This window comes from Danio aesculapii, chromosome 23 (assembly GCF_903798145.1).
Source record: "Danio aesculapii chromosome 23, fDanAes4.1, whole genome shotgun sequence".
NCBI lineage: Eukaryota > Metazoa > Chordata > Actinopteri > Cypriniformes > Danionidae > Danio > Danio aesculapii.
Window position 1 is genome coordinate 29,546,897 of NC_079457.1, and position 17,051 is coordinate 29,563,947.

The following is a 17,051-nucleotide window of genomic DNA, read 5'->3' on the forward strand; positions in this document are numbered from 1 at the left end:
TAGTGTTATGAGCTAAAGACAACAACACTAATTTACAACATGCTAATATCAAATCTTAATAACTTACAGTAGGTTGTTGGTCGTCAGTCGCGAGCGCAGTCCGGCCGATCCGGCTCCCTGCCGCGGTGACTCGGTCTGAGAGCTTCATTCGAGTCAATGACTCGGTCTGAGCGCTTCAATATAGTCAATAAATCGGTCTTAGAACTTTACTGGAATCAATGACTCGGTCTGATCGCTTCATTAGAGTTGCTGACTCGGTCTGAGCGATTCACTAGAATCAATGACTCGGTCTGACCGCTTCATTAGAGTTGCTGACTCGGTCTGAGCGATTCACTAGAATCAATGACTCGGTCTGACCACTTTATTAGAGTCGGTGACTCCACAACATCACATTGATTCACTCAATCTCTCATCAAATAACCGATTCAGCAGATGATTGAAAAGAATCGGTTTGTTCACGAATAAGAAACTGCTTTTGTGTCCAAGCACGTGATGTTTTCTATATTAAAATAGTGAGGATATCTGTTTATGAAACACAGGGGAGTCTTGATATTAAAATCTCAAAATGAAGTACAAATATATGAAAATAAAAATCCTTTAAAATATTTTTATTAAATTTTAATAAAACAAATGTTTCAATGTTTTAAGAAAAAAATGTCAATATTGTCCACAAAATTGTTTGCTCTTCTTTAGTTTGTTTTAATATGCTACATGCTAACATGCTCATACATGCTGACGCCCCAATGCTAAATAATTAGATGACCTGGTGAATAGACTTCCTTGCCAGATATTATTTTTGTAATTTTCTGAATGATATTTTGAGCAGATATGTAAACGTTGATGCTGATGTGCTGGTTTATTCACATAGGGAATGTTTAGATCTGCCCGAGCTCAAACCCCTGTAGGCACAATGCTGGCAAAGCACACTCATCAGGATACAGACATGGGCTGACAACACCCTGATTCTGTTATTACCCTGACACATCTACTCTCACTTACGTTTACACATAATCTGTAGACTGTGTACATTTTTGTAGAAAGATCTTAAAAGTCTTAAACTTCAAATTGTGTTTGTCTTTGGTGACCCAAGTATTATTAAGCAGGTATTAATGGACAATTCACATAGAACATGAAAGGCTAACATTATGTTCTGCCTTTACCTCCCTGTTGTGTGAATCCTGCTGCTTCCTGACATAGGTACATGTCTAACCATTCATTCATTCATTTTCTTTTCGCCTTAGTCCCTTTATTAATCTGGGGTCGCCACAGCGGAATGAACCACCAACTTATCCAGCACATGTTTTACACAGCAGATGCCCTTCCAGCTGCAGCCCATCACTGGGAAACACCCATACACTCTCACATTCACACACACACTCATACACTACGGACAATTTAGCTTACCCAATTCACCTATAGCACATGTGTTTGGACTGTGGGGGAAACCGGAGCAACCGGAGAAAACCCACACCAACACGGGGAGAACATGCAGACTCCACACAGAAATGACCACTGACCCAGCCGAGGCTCAAACCAGCGACCTACTTGCTGTGAGGCAATCGTGCTACCCACTGCGCCAGCGTACCGCCCCCATGTCTAATCAAATGTTTAATTAATTAAGATTGTATTCTGTCAATAATAAGCACTCACCTAAAGCTAAATTAAATGTCATTCCTCTAAACAAATCTTCATATTGATCTGAATTGTATGTGTAAAAACACCCGTAGTTTGTTTAACAGACCTGTTCCACTGCTTCAAGAGTCTGCATAGAAACAACTGTGGAAGACTACTTTGAAACAGAAATTGGCCAAATATTTGCACATTTACTGCTGGTCTGTGTCCAGAGCATTGGCAGTACTGGAGACCTTTGTTTCTCTGTCCTTTTACAGTAGGTAGAAGTTAGCATAGTCTGTGCTGACATTGTCTGTGATGATATAGAGATGGCACCTCCAGATGGAAAAAAGCACTGAAAAGCTCTGGTAATAATAATTTACCCCACATCTCCATCTAAAGCTATTCCCATTCAAACAGAGATTATGTAGGGTGAACAGAAGTCCTCTTTTTCCAGACGTGTCCTCTTTTGGGGAAAAAGTTTTTTTTTTCTGAAAATGTCCATAATTTTATATAATAGTTTTTGTCCAACAGTCATCATTAATTGAATGTGTTTCTGCATTATGTTTATCTTTTTCTTTAAGCCTGATACATACAGTACAGAGCTAAAGTTTGGACACACCTTCTCATTCAAAGAGTTTTCTTTATTTTCATGACTATGAACATTGTAGATTCACACTGAAGGCATCAAAACTATGAATGAACACATGTGGAGTTACAGACAGAACAAACAAGTGTGAAACAACTGAACATGTGTCATATTCTGGGTTCTTCAAAGTAGTCACCTTTTGCTTTGATTGCTGCTTTGCAAACTCTTGGCGTTCTCTTGATGAGCTTCAAGAGGTAGTCTCCTGAAATGGTCTTCACTTCACAGCTGTGCCCTGTCAGGTTTAATAAGTGGGATTTCTTGCCTTATAAATGGGGTTGGGAGCATCAGTTGTGTTGTGCAGAAGTCAGGTGGACACACAGCTGATCGTCCTACTGAGTAGAGTGTTCGATTGTGTATTATGGCAAGAAAAAAGCAGCTAAGTAAAGAAAAACGAGTGGCCATCATTACTTTAAGAAATGAAGGTCAGTCAGTCCCAAAAATGGGGAAAACTTTGAAAGTGTCCCCAAGTGCGGTCACAAAAACCATCAAGCGCTACAAAGAAACTGGCTCACATGCGGACCACCCCAGGAAAGGATAAGTGCAGAGGATAAGTTCAGCCGAGTCACCAGCCTCAGAAATCACAGGTTAACAGCAGCTCAGATTAGAGACCAGGTCAATGCCACACAGAGTTCTAGCAGCAGACACATCTCTAGAACAACTGTTAAGAGGAGACTGTGTGAATCAGGCCTTCATGGTAGAACATCTGCTAGGAAACCACTGCAAAGGAAAGGCAACGAGCAGAAGAGACTTGTTTGGGCTAAAGAACACAAGGAATGGACATTAGACCAGTGGAAATCTGTGCTTTGGTCTGAGTCCAAATTTGAGATCTTTGGTTCCAACCACTGTGTCTTTGTGCGACGCAGAAAAGGTGAACGGATGGACTCTACATGCCTGGTTCCCACCGTGAAGCAGGGAAGAGGAGGTGTGATGGTGTGGGGGTGCTTTGCTGGTGACTCTGTTGGGGATTTATTCAAAATTGAAGGCATACTGAACCAGCATGGCTACCACAGCATCTTGCAGCGGCATGCTATTCCATCCGGTTTGTGTTTAGTTGGACCATCATTTATTTTTCAACAGGACAATGACCCCAAACACACCTCCAGGCTGTGTAAGGGCTATTTGACCAAGAAGGAGAGTGATGGGGTGCTGCGCCTCCACAGTCACCGGACCTGAACCCAATCGAGATGGTTTGGGGTGAACTGGACCGCAGAGTGAAGGCAAAAAGGTCAACAAGTGCTAAGCATCTCTGGGAACTCCTTCAAGACTGTTGGAAGACCATTTCAGGTGACGACCTCTTGAAGCTCATCAAGAGAACGCCAAGAGTGTGTAAAGCAGTAATCAAAGCTAAAGGTGCTACTGTGAAGAACCTAGAATATGACATGTTCAGTTGTTTCACACTTGTTTGTTCTGTCTGTAACTCCACATGTGTTCATTCATAGTTTTGATGCCTTCAGTGTCAATCTACAATGTTCATAGTCATGAAAATAAAGAAAACTCTTTGTGTCCAAACTTTTGGTCTGTACTGTATATCTGGCATAGCTCTGCAGCCCGAGCCTCTGCTGACTGCACACACAGCCGTCAGTTGTGCAGGGCTGGAGGTCTTCATCAGGGACTATATTTTCATACTTGATGCCCTTGCTATTGTAATAAAAATAAATAGGTTACAAATAGGTTGTGGAGGACACTCAAAGAAATGTTTGCTATGTCTTGTTGCAGGCCAGACCAGTCAGTCATGTACTTATAGACATTAGCCAGTGATTATCAATCCCTCAACACTAACACTACAGCTGAGAGAGAGAGCGTTGCAGCGTACTCCTGCAGTGCTGCACATGGCTCCTCAGTAGAGTTAAAGCAAACAGGAAATAGTGGATTTTTTTCTTTCTTTTAAAAATTATTTTACATTTTTACTTTATTAAAACGGAAACCTTGTCATGTAAAATGTGTTAAATGCAAAAAAAAAAAAAAAAAAGATTTGCTATTCTATTGTTGGGGGCGTCACGGTGTCTCAGTAGTTAGCACCGTTGCCTGACAGCACTCGATCGCTGGTTCGAGCCCCGGCTGGGCCTGTGGTCATGTCTGTGTGGAGTTTGCATGTTCTCCCCGTGTTGGTGTGGGTTTCCTCCGGGTGCTCCGGTTTCCCCCACAGTCCAAACACATGCGCTATAGGGGAATTGATCAACTAAATTGGCCGTAGTGTATGAGTGTGTGTGTGTGAGAATGTGAGAGTGTATGGGTGTTTCCCAGTACTGGGTTGCAGCTGGAAGGGCATCCACTGTGTAAAACATATGCTGGAATAGTTGGCGGTTCATTCCATTGTGGCGACCCCTGATAAATAAAGAGACTAAGCCAAAAAGAAAATGAATGAATGCATGAATATTCTATTGTTGGTCAAAAGTCTATGTGAAGGATGCTACTACTGCATGTATTACTTCAAGTTACTTTACGTTCAGTACCTTAGTTGCATGGTTGTGAATGCAGTCTTCAACATATTTACAGCCTACAAAGATCATGTTTGTCATATTAGTGTTTTTATAATGTTAAGGTAAATCACCGTTATTTTCATGGTGCTTTTTACAGTACAGATTGCTTTAAGCAATAAGCTGATCTAATTCAAATGTAAATGAAAATATCAGGTATCAGTTTTTAATACTGCAGTTCAATACTGCAGTTATACTGCAATACTGCAGCTCTGTAGAGAATGGGGGTGTCTGTCCAGCTCTGTTAAACCATCATGTAATGGTGTCAGTGACGTGTGATCAATAATATAGTTTAATAAGTGTCTCAAACAATGTCATTCATCATTTAGTGTAATAAGTTGTGTAATAATGTCTATTTCAGACATGAAGTTTTGATAAAGTCTTTCAGACTGCAGAGTGAAAACAGTGGTCAGGACGCTCCGTACAGTGAATCTGCCTCTCCATCTTTTAGTCTCCCACATCCCTAATGATTCGTCTTTTTTGTGACACAGAGGCACAGGACAATTTTGGGCCCCCACCAGATATAAAATGATGCGTAATATAAAGTTGGAAGCTTAAATGAACTATGTATCAGACAACACATTAATATTTAGATCTTGAAGTTATAAAAAATACATTTAATTATACGTGTAACCCATAACCCCCTATATGAGCATATAAGTAACTAATATATCTTTATAAGTAGTGCTGTACCTTTATATAAAAACCTAGCTCTGTACTGTTTTGTAATGCTAAGGCCTGACAGATCCCTTTTTGTGAGTTTATTTTTGTAAGTTGTTTCTTTGTACTTATTTGAAAGTCACCTAGATAAAAGTGTCTGCTAAATACCTACATTTTAATATACTATAGTAATTGTCTTACAGTGTTTTGGCATTAAAGTTAACTAATAATGATAATTATTATTACTATTATTATTATTATTATAACAATAATAATTTTAAAAAGCTTTCTCTTGTTGTAACTGATGCATTACAGTGTTAATTTAAGTTAAACAGTAGTTGTACGGTTAACATTAGATTCAATGAACAAGTAATGCTTTAAACACTGGAGAGTATCATGAAGCAAGCTCTTCAATTAGGCTGTAAGTGTGTGCGCTGCGCTGCCCATCCCCCACTGCGCGCTTAATTGAAGGCCACGCCCACCCCTCCCCCACCGTACCTGCAGCTCAGAGGCTGAGGTCATTAGTTCAGTGAATGGATCAATTCTTGAGTGAGAAAATGGAACGATTCCATCTGCATTTACTTTTCCTAAAAGTACAGCTCCACAGATGAAGTATCAGTCATTGTAATGTTAAAGTTAATACAGTGCTTCATGATTGTTCTTGAGTGTACAGAAGAATATGATGCTGGTGCCTGGTACAGTGTTTAGCTTCAAACACTCCAGACTTTTTTTTTATTGTATAGACAGTTTTCATAACTTTCCTCGTTCATTTCTCCATGCGCTCGCAGAGGTGGTGTAGAGATGGTTAATATTAGATTCAATTAACAAATAATGCTTTAAACACTGGAGAGTATCATGAAGCAAGCTCTTCAATTAGGCTGTAAGTGTGTGCGCTGCGCTGCCCATCCCCCACTGCGCGCTTAATTGAAGGCCACGCCCACCCCTCCCCCACAGTACCTGCAGCTCAGAGGCTGAGGTCATTAGTTCACAAAATGGATCTGGAACGATTGAGGAGAAGAATGGAGCGACTGCGGGCACACCACAACAAATGTGAAGCGTCTGCATTAAAGGTAAGACTTTTTAAATTAATTTCTCTCATGTTAATTGTTTATAACTGACGGTTTTCGCGCCGGTTCAGCGGTTGTGTAGGTAAAATCTGATGTTTTTAATGGCTCGGCCTCTCATTAACTCATCTGGCACCACGTTTACGTAATATTGGCTTAGAATTCAGTCAAGACTTGATCAGTATGACTCTATAACATATTTTATATTCATATTTCATTTTGAATGGGTATTTCTTGTGGTAATTTTAATGTTAGGTTAATGTAGCAGTAGGCCAATATGTTTATTGCTAAATTAACATCAAGTAAAGGTTTTTTATATATATATATATATATATATATATATATATATATATATATATATATATATATATATATATATATATATATATATATCTTAGTGTTTGGTGTGTCTAATTTGGGTGCTTGGCCTGTGTTTTGGGCCTGACATTAGTAAGTTCAGAGGGGGGAGAGGGGGAGGGCTGCGGGGTCGCCTCTGGAACTCCAGAGCAGTGTGTGTAGTTCAGGGAGGGGGAGAATATCACTATACACCTGCATATGCCATATTACACTGCTTTATCTTTAAACTCATGAGCTTTTTCATGTAGATTACTAATGCTGAAATGTTATAAAATGCTGTAATATATATGTAATACTTCAGTAGTATATATATATATATATATATATATATATATATATATATATATATATATATATATATATATATATATATATATATATATAATTCAATTCATCTTTATTTGTATAGCGCTTTTACAATGTGGATTGTTTCAAAGCAGCTTTATATATATATATATACACACACTTTATATTCTTTATGTAATACTTTTTTAATCTTCTCTTTGGTGAACAGGCAGTGGAAGAAGAGAAGTCAGCAAAGGTATGTACCTTTACACAATCAGTGTAAGTTTCCAGTATTCTTTACTAATTAAAGTAATATAATAGGATTCATTTAATAATCAAGTAATTAATTGGAAGAGGCCATTTTTAAAATAAATGATAAAAAGTGATAACATGATACAAATAAACTTGAATATCTAAAATAATAAGAATGAGGGAACAGTTCATTATCAGAACCAGTGTAATAAAACTCCTTTATTTAATATATAAATGAATAAATATTTAAATGCTGAAAGGAATTCATGTACAAAATATGTAAATAAATGCATAAATAAATAATTACATGCTGAAGATAATATAAAATTAAATAAAGTTTATAATATTAAAATTATGTAATACTAAAATAAATAAAACTGTCAATATGCAGATTTATTTATTTATTTATGTTTGGCTGTGTCCTTATGTAAATGAGGTCAGCGCAGGATTGGTTAAACGAGATCATTATGTAGTGCCGTTGACACTCTTCTGATAAATATAGTATTTTTTTAGTACCACTGCTAATAATTAGCATTTACTAGCAAAGGAAATAGATAGCGCTCCGAGCGAGGCACACCTCCGCCTGGATCACATGCCCCGGTAGTGAGTAGGCATGGGACGATAACCGCTTTCAAGGTATACCGCAGTTTTGAAATGTCAGGGTTTTAAAACTGTTAGAATGTTCTGTTATACCGTTCCTCAGGTATCTGTAAGTTTATTTTATTATTTTAAGTGTTTTTTCCACTATTTTATTGAGTATATTGAGTTATATGAGAACAGGAGCCTCCACATCAAAAGCTACTGGTCAGCCCACAATTCAGGAAACATCTGAAAAACAAATCCCTAATAAACCAACATCCAGTGGCTTTACTCTATATGCAGAGAAGAGAAAGATATCCACAGATGCCTTTTCAAACTGTAAATAAATCTGTGTTTCTGAAACTAACGAAGACAGCAGAAGTCAACAAGTTATTTTAATTATTCAGCCTGACATGTTTACTGTGTCAAAATATTTTAAATGTTAAAATAAAATATACCGTGTTCAGAGGGGGAACAGTAGTTGTTTTTTACCCAGATGTTTAAACAGAACATATTTTAGAGCAATAATCACAATACCGTGATATTTTCATCCAAGGTTATCACACCGTCAGAATCTTACACCTGCCCATGCCCCAGTAGTACGGTGGATGCCCCATGTTCGTTTCACTTTCTGAGCACATGCACATCCATATCATCACTGACTGACCTAAATCATCTATTACACTATCCAAGTCAAACAGAAGGTAGTTTAAACAATTACACTGTTTTCTTTGCTAGTAAATGCTAGTTATTAGCAGTGGTACTACAAAAATGATCAGAAGAGTATCTACAGTAGTACAGTCATAATCATCCTGTTTAACCAATCCTGTGCAGAGAGCGGTTATGGGACCGCCCAGCTCATTTACATATGGGCACAGAAATGCATACATAAATGTAGAATAAATTACAAAAATGAAGAAATAGATGTTGCGTAATGAGACTTATTTATTGTGAGAATTATTTATTTTGATATTTTATGTCTGTATTTATTCATGACACTCTGTGAAAAGATGCCTAAAGTCATTTTTCTGTGATTCACTGTTTCTGGTTTAATCAATCATTCTAGTCTAATTGTAATAATCGTTCTACACAATGTACAGAATAATCTGTGAATGTATAACCTTGATCTCTTTAGTATTGACTGAGTTCAGCCATCTCAAAGATTTGCTTGGTTTCAGACTCATGGTCTCAAATTTTGGTTTCAAAATCATCTTTTTAAGAAACTCCAATTTAAAGAAATCTTTTACAGGTGAAAGTCCTCCATCCACCTCGGCCTCACAGAGACAAAGAGGAGGAGGAAGAGCAGAGAGAAAAGGAGAGTCAGATGAAGGTATGATGTGAATTTGACACACTCATCTTAGTTAATGGTTTGTGCTGATGTTTGTATTGTGGTAGATCTGAGATGGGCACACAGTTTCTTTTTCACTCAGCAAGCAGTAATGACTCTGACAACATGAATTTAATCAACAGTACAACTCAAGATTTTACAGAGATGCTTTCACTTCAGCAGTGCACACACACACCTAATTATTCTCACATTCATTATGGGCAGTGCGTTTAAAGATGAAAAGCCTCTAAACTAATTTAACTATTTCTGTTTCCATTAATGAAAAATAATAGATGAAACATTACTAAACATGTTTACTGTCACAACATCTCCCTGAAGCAGTGTTCATGACAGTAAAGTCTCTCTCTACTTGAGGATCCCTTACAGGTGCTGATGTTGGTCTGTTGCACTGATGGAGTGAGTCCGACCAAACAGCCCTCACCTCAGATCAAGAGGAAGAGGAGAGCGGTGTATGACTTCTCCCCTCAGATATCATCAGACCACTGCAGTGACGACCAGGCTTCAGAGGTTGAAGGTGAGCCAGTGTTTCTCTTAATTAGGCACGATTAGCTTTTTTTAGGCATGATAAGGAGATCCAGACCCTGTTGCCGCTTCAAATTTGTGCTGAAGGTGTGGGTCCAAAGCAGTAAGCTTAAGAAATCTTATGATGTCGTCATCATCTGTAAGACAGATATTTATTACAAACAACAAAGATATCAAACAATATTATTATTGTTCTTTTTACTTTCCTGCATAAAAAAATCTCACTCCATGAGAGCAGAGCAAGTGTTTTGATAAAGAAGAGAATTACATATTACAAAACAAATGTGGCAAATAAGCTTAGGGAAGTTTTCAATGTTATAGTCAGTCATGTTAATAATAGCAAAGTTCTATAATAATAATAATTACTAATAATAGCAAACTCTTCTTGCTTACCGTTGCTCTCTATTGGCTTTCTCAAACGCTACTCAAAGATGGCTGCCTGAATAGCAGGGGTCCGTATTGTTCTAGAAACTGGAGAAGAATTCCAGCAGATTTCGTACATCGAGTACAAGTGAGTGTTAAGGCAATTCTAGGACAGAAGCATGGGTAAAATAAAATATAGGTTAAAGATTTTGATACTAATGTTAATCTTTATACAGTTTAAAATAGGGCTGTGCGATTAATCGAAATTGAATCGCAATTTGAAACGTTGCGATTTATCGAATTCATATTTAATTTCCCCCACCCAGAGCAAATGCGTGACTGCCGTCTGTGCACGACAGTCTTACTAGCCAATTGAGTGAGTACACTTTCGTACTGCCCAACCAGACTATGCGAAACACACACACACACACAACCAAACAAACAAGAAAGCGTGGACGAGTGGGATGATGGCATCTGCCACTTCAGAAGCATTAATAGACGAATTAATATCAAAGAAAAATAGGACACTGAACAAAACAGGTAATGTGTAAGAGCTGTCGCAGAATTGTTGCCAAGTACGAGGAAATACTCCAACTGAACTAACAGTACGTTCCAACTAAATATTTACAACAGCCTCGCCTCATGTATAACGTCAGAGAAGAGATGACATTAACTTATCATTTCATTTTCATAGGACAGTTATATATAGATACAAAACTACGGTTTGCTTTAAGATCATGTGCTGCAACCGAAGTAAGAACAAATTTAGTTACAAACTTGCTAGTAGTTACTAAGGACATTAGTGTGGACATTACCTTTCAGTTTAAGAAAACTTTAACTTACGAACAGCTGCTGCAACCCTACCCAGGAGATAACTAACGCCATAACGCATACCTCGCTAAAGACACGGTGCCTTTTAATGCAGTGACCAAAGAGGGATTTAAAAACCTCATCCAAATGCTGGACAGGAGATATACTCTTCCGTCTCGCACATATTTTAGCCATTTTGTAGTACCACAGCTGTACGTTGAATATCGTGATATTTGAGTAGCATCAATATATTTCGAGTAGCGTCAAAATATGTCGAGTAGTGTCAATATATGTTGAGTAGCGTCAATATATGTTGAGTAGCGTCAATATATTCTGAGTAGCATCAATATATTCCGAGTAGCGTCAAAATATTCTGAGAAGCGTCAAAATATTCTGAGTAGCGTCAATATATGTTGAATAGCGTAAATATATGTTGAGTAGCGTCAATATATGTTGAGTAGCGTCAGTATATTCTGAGTAGCGTCAGTATATTCTGAGTAGCGTCAATATATGTCAATATATGTCGAGTAAAGTCAAAATATTCTGAGTAGCGTCAAAATATTCTGAGTAGCGTCAGTATATGTTAAGTAGCGTCAGTATATGTTGAGTAGCGTTGGTATATTCTGAGTAGCGTCAATATATGTTGAGTAGCGTCAATATATGTTGAGTAGCGTCAGTATATTCTGAATAGCATCAATATATGTTAAGTAGCGTCAATATATGTCGAGTAGCGTCAAAATATTCTGAGTAGCGTCAGTATATTCTGAGTAGCGTCAATATATGTCAATATATGTTGAGTAGCGTCAATATATTCTGAGTAGCGTCAATATATGTCGAGTAGCGTCAAAATATTCTGAGTAGCGTCAGTATATTCTGAGTAGCGTCAATATATGTCAATATATGTTGAGTAGCGTCAATATATTCTGAGTAGCGTCAATATATGTCAATATATGTTGAGTAGCGTCAATATATGTTGAGTAGCGTCAATATATGTTGAGTAGCGTCAATATATTCTGAGTAGCGTCAATATATATGTCAATATATGTTGAGTAGCGTCAATATATGTTGAGTAGCGTCAATATATGTTAATATATGTTGAGTAGCGTCAATATATGTTGAGTAGCGTCAATATATGTTGAGTAGCGTCAATATATGTTGAGTAGCGTCATTATATGTTAAGTAGCGTCAATATATTTTGAGTAGCGTCAATATATTCTGAGTAGCGTCAATATATTCTGAGTAGCGTCAATATATTCTGAGTAGCGTCAATATATTCTGAGTAGCGTCAATATATTCTGAGTAGCGTCAATATATTCTGAGTAGCGTCAATATATTCGAGTAGCGTCAATATATGTTGAGTAGCGTCAGTATATTCCGAGTAGCGTCAATATATTCCGAGTAGCGTCGATATATTCCGAGTAGCGTCAATATATTCTGAGTAGCGTCAATATATTCGAGTAGCGTCAATATATTCGAGTAGCGTCAATATATTCGAGTAGCGTCAATATATTCGAGTAGCGTCAATATATTCTGAGTAGCGTCAATATATTCTGAGTAGCGTCAATATATTCTGAGTAGCGTCAATATATTCTGAGTAGCGTCAATATATTCTGAGTAGCGTCAATATATTCTGAGTAGCGTCAATATATTCGAGTAGCGTCAATATATTCTGAGTAGCGTCAATATATTCTGAGTAGCGTCAATATATTCTGAGTAGCGTCAATATATTCTGAGTAGCGTCAATATATTCGAGTAGCGTCAATATATGTTGAGTAGCGTCAATATATTCTGAGTAGCGTCAATATATTCCGAGTAGCGTCAATATATTCAGAGTAGCGTCAGTATATGTTGAGTAGCGTCAATATATTCCGAGTAGCGTCAATATATTCCGAGTAGCGCCAATATATATTTGAGTAGCGTCAATATATATTTGAGTAGCGTCAATATATATTCGAGTAGCGTCAATATATATTCGAGTAGCGTCAATATATATTCGAGTAGCGTCAATATATATTCGAGTAGCGTCAATATATTCGAGGAGCGTCAATATATATTTGAGTAGCGTCAGTATATTCGAGTAGCGTCAATATATATTTGAGTAGCATTAATATATTTTCGTTTTTTTCCTAACACTCAGGAAGCTACGATACAGATTATTGAGCTGAAGCTGGACTACAAAATTAAACCGCAAATCAAATTGAAATCGCAATATGCCCAAAAAAAAACAAAAAACGCAATGAGATATTCTCCCCAAATCGCACAGCCCGAGTTTAAAATTCTGTTTGCATAATTATGTACGTTTGTATAATATACATAATACAGTGCTGGTAAAGAAAGTAATTCTTACTTTGCACTTGTCTTCATTTAAACCACAGTGTTCTAGATTTTTGTTCTGACCAAATGCGTTTTTAAATAACACATTTTATACTGTGTTCACACCTGTACGTGGTGTTATATACTAGTACTTTGACCAATCAAAATGCATCTTGTTATCAGGTGTACACAAGGCCTCAGATGTTGGAGTCAAAATGTTTAGTGATTCTACAGAAAGTTTGCAAGAAGTCAGCTTGTTGTTTAAGACTCCTAGTCATTATCAGTGCTTCAGTAGAGTATTTGAGCTTTCTCTGACCGCTGATGTTTGTCTGCTGCAGATCAAACTCACGAAGTGAGCATGACCAAACCCTCACCTCAGATCAAGAAGAAGAGAGTGGCCAAGGGGAAAGCAAACGGTACATTTCTTCAATCTTTGCAACTAGCAATTGTGAGAATTGATGAATTAATGATTATTATAGCAGTTATTGTAATAAATATCTTCTTTTTTTTTTTTTTGCAAAAATATTTCTTCACATAGGTGAATCCATCCATTATAGGCCATGCAAATTCAGTTTGTAGTCAGTGTAGGCATGTCCGGTATCTCATTTCCAGGATGCTATTAATTGACAGGTTTTATCACAGTATACATTATTATCATGATATTCAGTTTAATAGAAAATTGAAAAACAAAATTCCATAATAAAACTGTTTTTAAAAGAGCTTAACCAACATCAGTGTTTACCTCACAGAAACAACTTTAATTATTTAAATAACAAACAGTACCTCAAACATCTGAGCACCATTAATGGATGCAGGTGAAGACTGTGGCTGAATCCTCTGAGACTGTGGGCTGATGATCCAGCACTGCTGCATGGCACAAACAGACCAGACATTAATCCTTTGATTAAATATTCTACAAATGTATATACATTCCAGAAATATATAATTATTTTGTTCTACAACAGTCCTGCTGCGAGAAACGATGATGATGCTGAGCTGAAATTCCCTCTTTATTTGCAGCTTTCTTGCAGTGCAATAGTAATAATGAACTCTGAAAATAGGCAAATATACAGATAACATCTTCTTTAAATGAGCATTACTGACACATACTAACTTACTGTCTGTTTTCTGAACAAGCCAGACGCTCTGCTAATTTAACCAGGTGGACTTTTATAAGCAGCAAGTTCATTTGCACTGTGTGGCAGACAGCGTCCATCATCAGCTTACAGTCTAAATTATTCTTTCACACTGCATCTTTTCAAAATTGTTATATTTGGTTTGTTATTATATGTGACACATTAAACTACGCTGACACAAGCTAGTTTTAAACTGTTTAACATCCTGTCCTTCAACTGGTGGATTTTAATTAATGTTAAAGATGGAGATGAGCAGTAAACTTACCTTTATCTCCCTGAACTGCACTGAATGGTGGTCGTGAAACTGAGCGCGTTAGACGTGTTCCTGTGTTTCTCTGCCAGTTTTTGTCCTCGTGTCACACAGAGTGAATCTTCCACCAGAAGTCCCTCGTCTTTTTCCAAAATAATAATTCCAATCTTTGGATAAATTGTCAGTGGTCGTCCTTTCGCCATGCTTCTCCACGTGGGGATAGTGTGCATTAGTGTGCTCTCCTCCTTTACGCAGTTAATGTAATACCTGTACATGTCTAGGTCAGGGAACAGTCCAGGAATTTGATATTTGGCCGATAGTGGTGGCCTTGTATCATGATTCAGTGTGCTGTACAATACTGAACGCTTGGATCATGATTTATTCCTATAGGTCAAAGCAGATTTGATTCCTAATGTCATTACTCTTTTAATTTACTGATTGATTAGCTCTGATACACAGGTAACATCTTTGGGGAAAAGGTTTTTAAGGATATAATTGCATTTACAGTCAAGAACTATGTAAGAAAGCTACACTTTGGCCTGGTTTTTATGGTTATATCATCCATTTTGTCTTGTCAGTTGTGAAGACCACCACGATAACCAAACGCCCGTGGAGTGATGAGGAGAGAAGGGCGGTCAGTAAACATCTGAGTAGCTTCATTGCGCAATGCAGAGTTCCAGGTAAAGCCGCCTGCATGAAGTGTCTTACTGAAGAAACCGCTCTCAGGGAGAGAACGTGGACGGACATAACACATTATATTGCGGCCCTCTTTGGCATTTCTCAGGCAGCTTCTTGGTGATTTATCAGAAAAATGCTTAGTGATTCAATAAAATTGAATGTGTTTGTAAAGATTATTTGAGTATTTATTCTGGTGCTGGTGTTTAGTTCAATAATGACTGAGAGCTGTCCACATTAACATTAACAAACACCATATAATCCATATAATGTATCAATATTATACTTCATATAATTCCGCCTGGAATGAACTCAATGGCGCCCCCATCAGGAATGAACTCAACAGAAAATGTCCTCGCTCCGCAGGTTAAAAACTTTTTCCTTTTATTAGTGTTTTTAAAGAATCTGAGGTGATAACCCTAATCCTGGAGACACCTAGTGCTGAAATACAGTCAACATCTACTTGTAGCTGTGTCAGAAAGGGTGGTCCTCAGTTTATAGGTTAATTTACCCGGTCCTCACTACCACTGTCATACAAGAATGTGTGTGTGTGTGTGTGTGTGTGTGTGTGTGTGTGTGTGTGTGTGTGTGTGTGTGTGTGTGTGTGTGTGTGTGCGTGTGTGTGTGTGTGAGGTACTCATGTATCACTGACCTTTTAACATGTCTGTTCTCATAATCCACTCAGAAAGTGTCCAGACCACCTTATCTGCCATAAGAAAGGATTTAATATACACTGGCAAGTGTGTGTGAGAGTGAAAAATACACTGTCGGAGTAAACAGTGCTCTCTGTGTTTGAACTCAAGCTGAAGCTTCAGAATGGCCCTCAGGATTTGCCCTCGCTGGCTCCAGGCTGTATTCAATTACATAATTCCCCACTGGACTGAAAATAAAGACAGTTAAAAATTAAATACATTAAAGACATGTCGGTCAGTGCTTCTTTAAGAGTTAGCGAACACTAATAGATTGAACTCTGCAAACCACTGCGTCTTCAATCTCCAGTCTCTGTCGGTCAAAATCAGTCTGCCGTACATCAAACTAATCTTTCATGTGCACGCTATGATGTGGAAATATGAACTGTAGGAAACCTCTGTGGTTTGCTTTATAGAAATGTAAGAACATGAAGTGAGTCTGGCATGCTGGGAGTGTTTTTTTACTAGTTGGGAGTTGTCTGACATTGTGAGATGTGTGTTTGTATACATTATATTTCAGTTTGACAGACTCTGAATTACATGGATTAATGTGAATGTGAATTAATGAATGAAGTAAATGATTCAATGACTTACACTTAAAAGTCAATAACCTTCCTCTTTCCTGAATGAATCAATGTGTAAGAAGGAAAATGATTCAGTTATTCACTCAAAAATACATGAAGTGTTCATTTCTGAAGGAGTCAGTATGTATGAACAATTGAACTGAGTAAATAATTCAATTACTTACTGTACTTACTAAAAACATACACCTCTTCTTTCCTAAACGAATCAGTGTGTATTATCAAATGAGTTAAGCAATTGATTTCAGTGACTCATTAAGACGTACTTGTTCATTTCTGAATGAGTCAGTGTCTGTGAATGAATTGAGTAAATGATTCAGTGATTCACACTTTAAAGTGAATGAGTCAGTGTCTGTGAATGAATTGAGTAAATGATTCAGTGATTCACACTTTAAAGTAAACAATCTTCCTCTTTCCTGAACGAATCAAT

General features: G+C 37.5%; 1 protein-coding gene across 1 annotated transcript; it reads left to right on the plus strand.

Moving 5' to 3' along the window:
* The first annotated feature begins 6,389 nt into the window (after positions 1-6,389).
* LOC130217530 (uncharacterized) lies at positions 6,390-15,940 on the plus strand. Its single transcript, XM_056449643.1, has 6 exons — positions 6,390-6,467; positions 7,333-7,359; positions 9,184-9,264; positions 9,637-9,796; positions 13,629-13,706; positions 15,255-15,940. The coding sequence occupies exons 1-6, from the start codon at positions 6,390-6,392 to the stop codon at positions 15,473-15,475; spliced, it is 645 nt and encodes a 214-aa protein (XP_056305618.1). The 3' UTR covers positions 15,476-15,940.
* Positions 15,941-17,051: the final 1,111 nt, after the last annotated feature.

Bases quoted from the DNA above. Each gene is read 5' to 3' on its own strand.
- LOC130217530 (XM_056449643.1), top strand. From the start codon at position 6,390: ATGGATCTGGAACGATTGAGGAGAAGAATGGAGCGACTGCGGGCACAC. The intron at 9,797-13,628 runs GTGAGCCAGTGT...TGTCTGCTGCAG, and splicing joins CCAGGCTTCAGAGGTTGAAG to ATCAAACTCACGAAGTGAGC. The intron at 13,707-15,254 runs GTACATTTCTTC...TTGTCTTGTCAG, and splicing joins GGCCAAGGGGAAAGCAAACG to TTGTGAAGACCACCACGATA.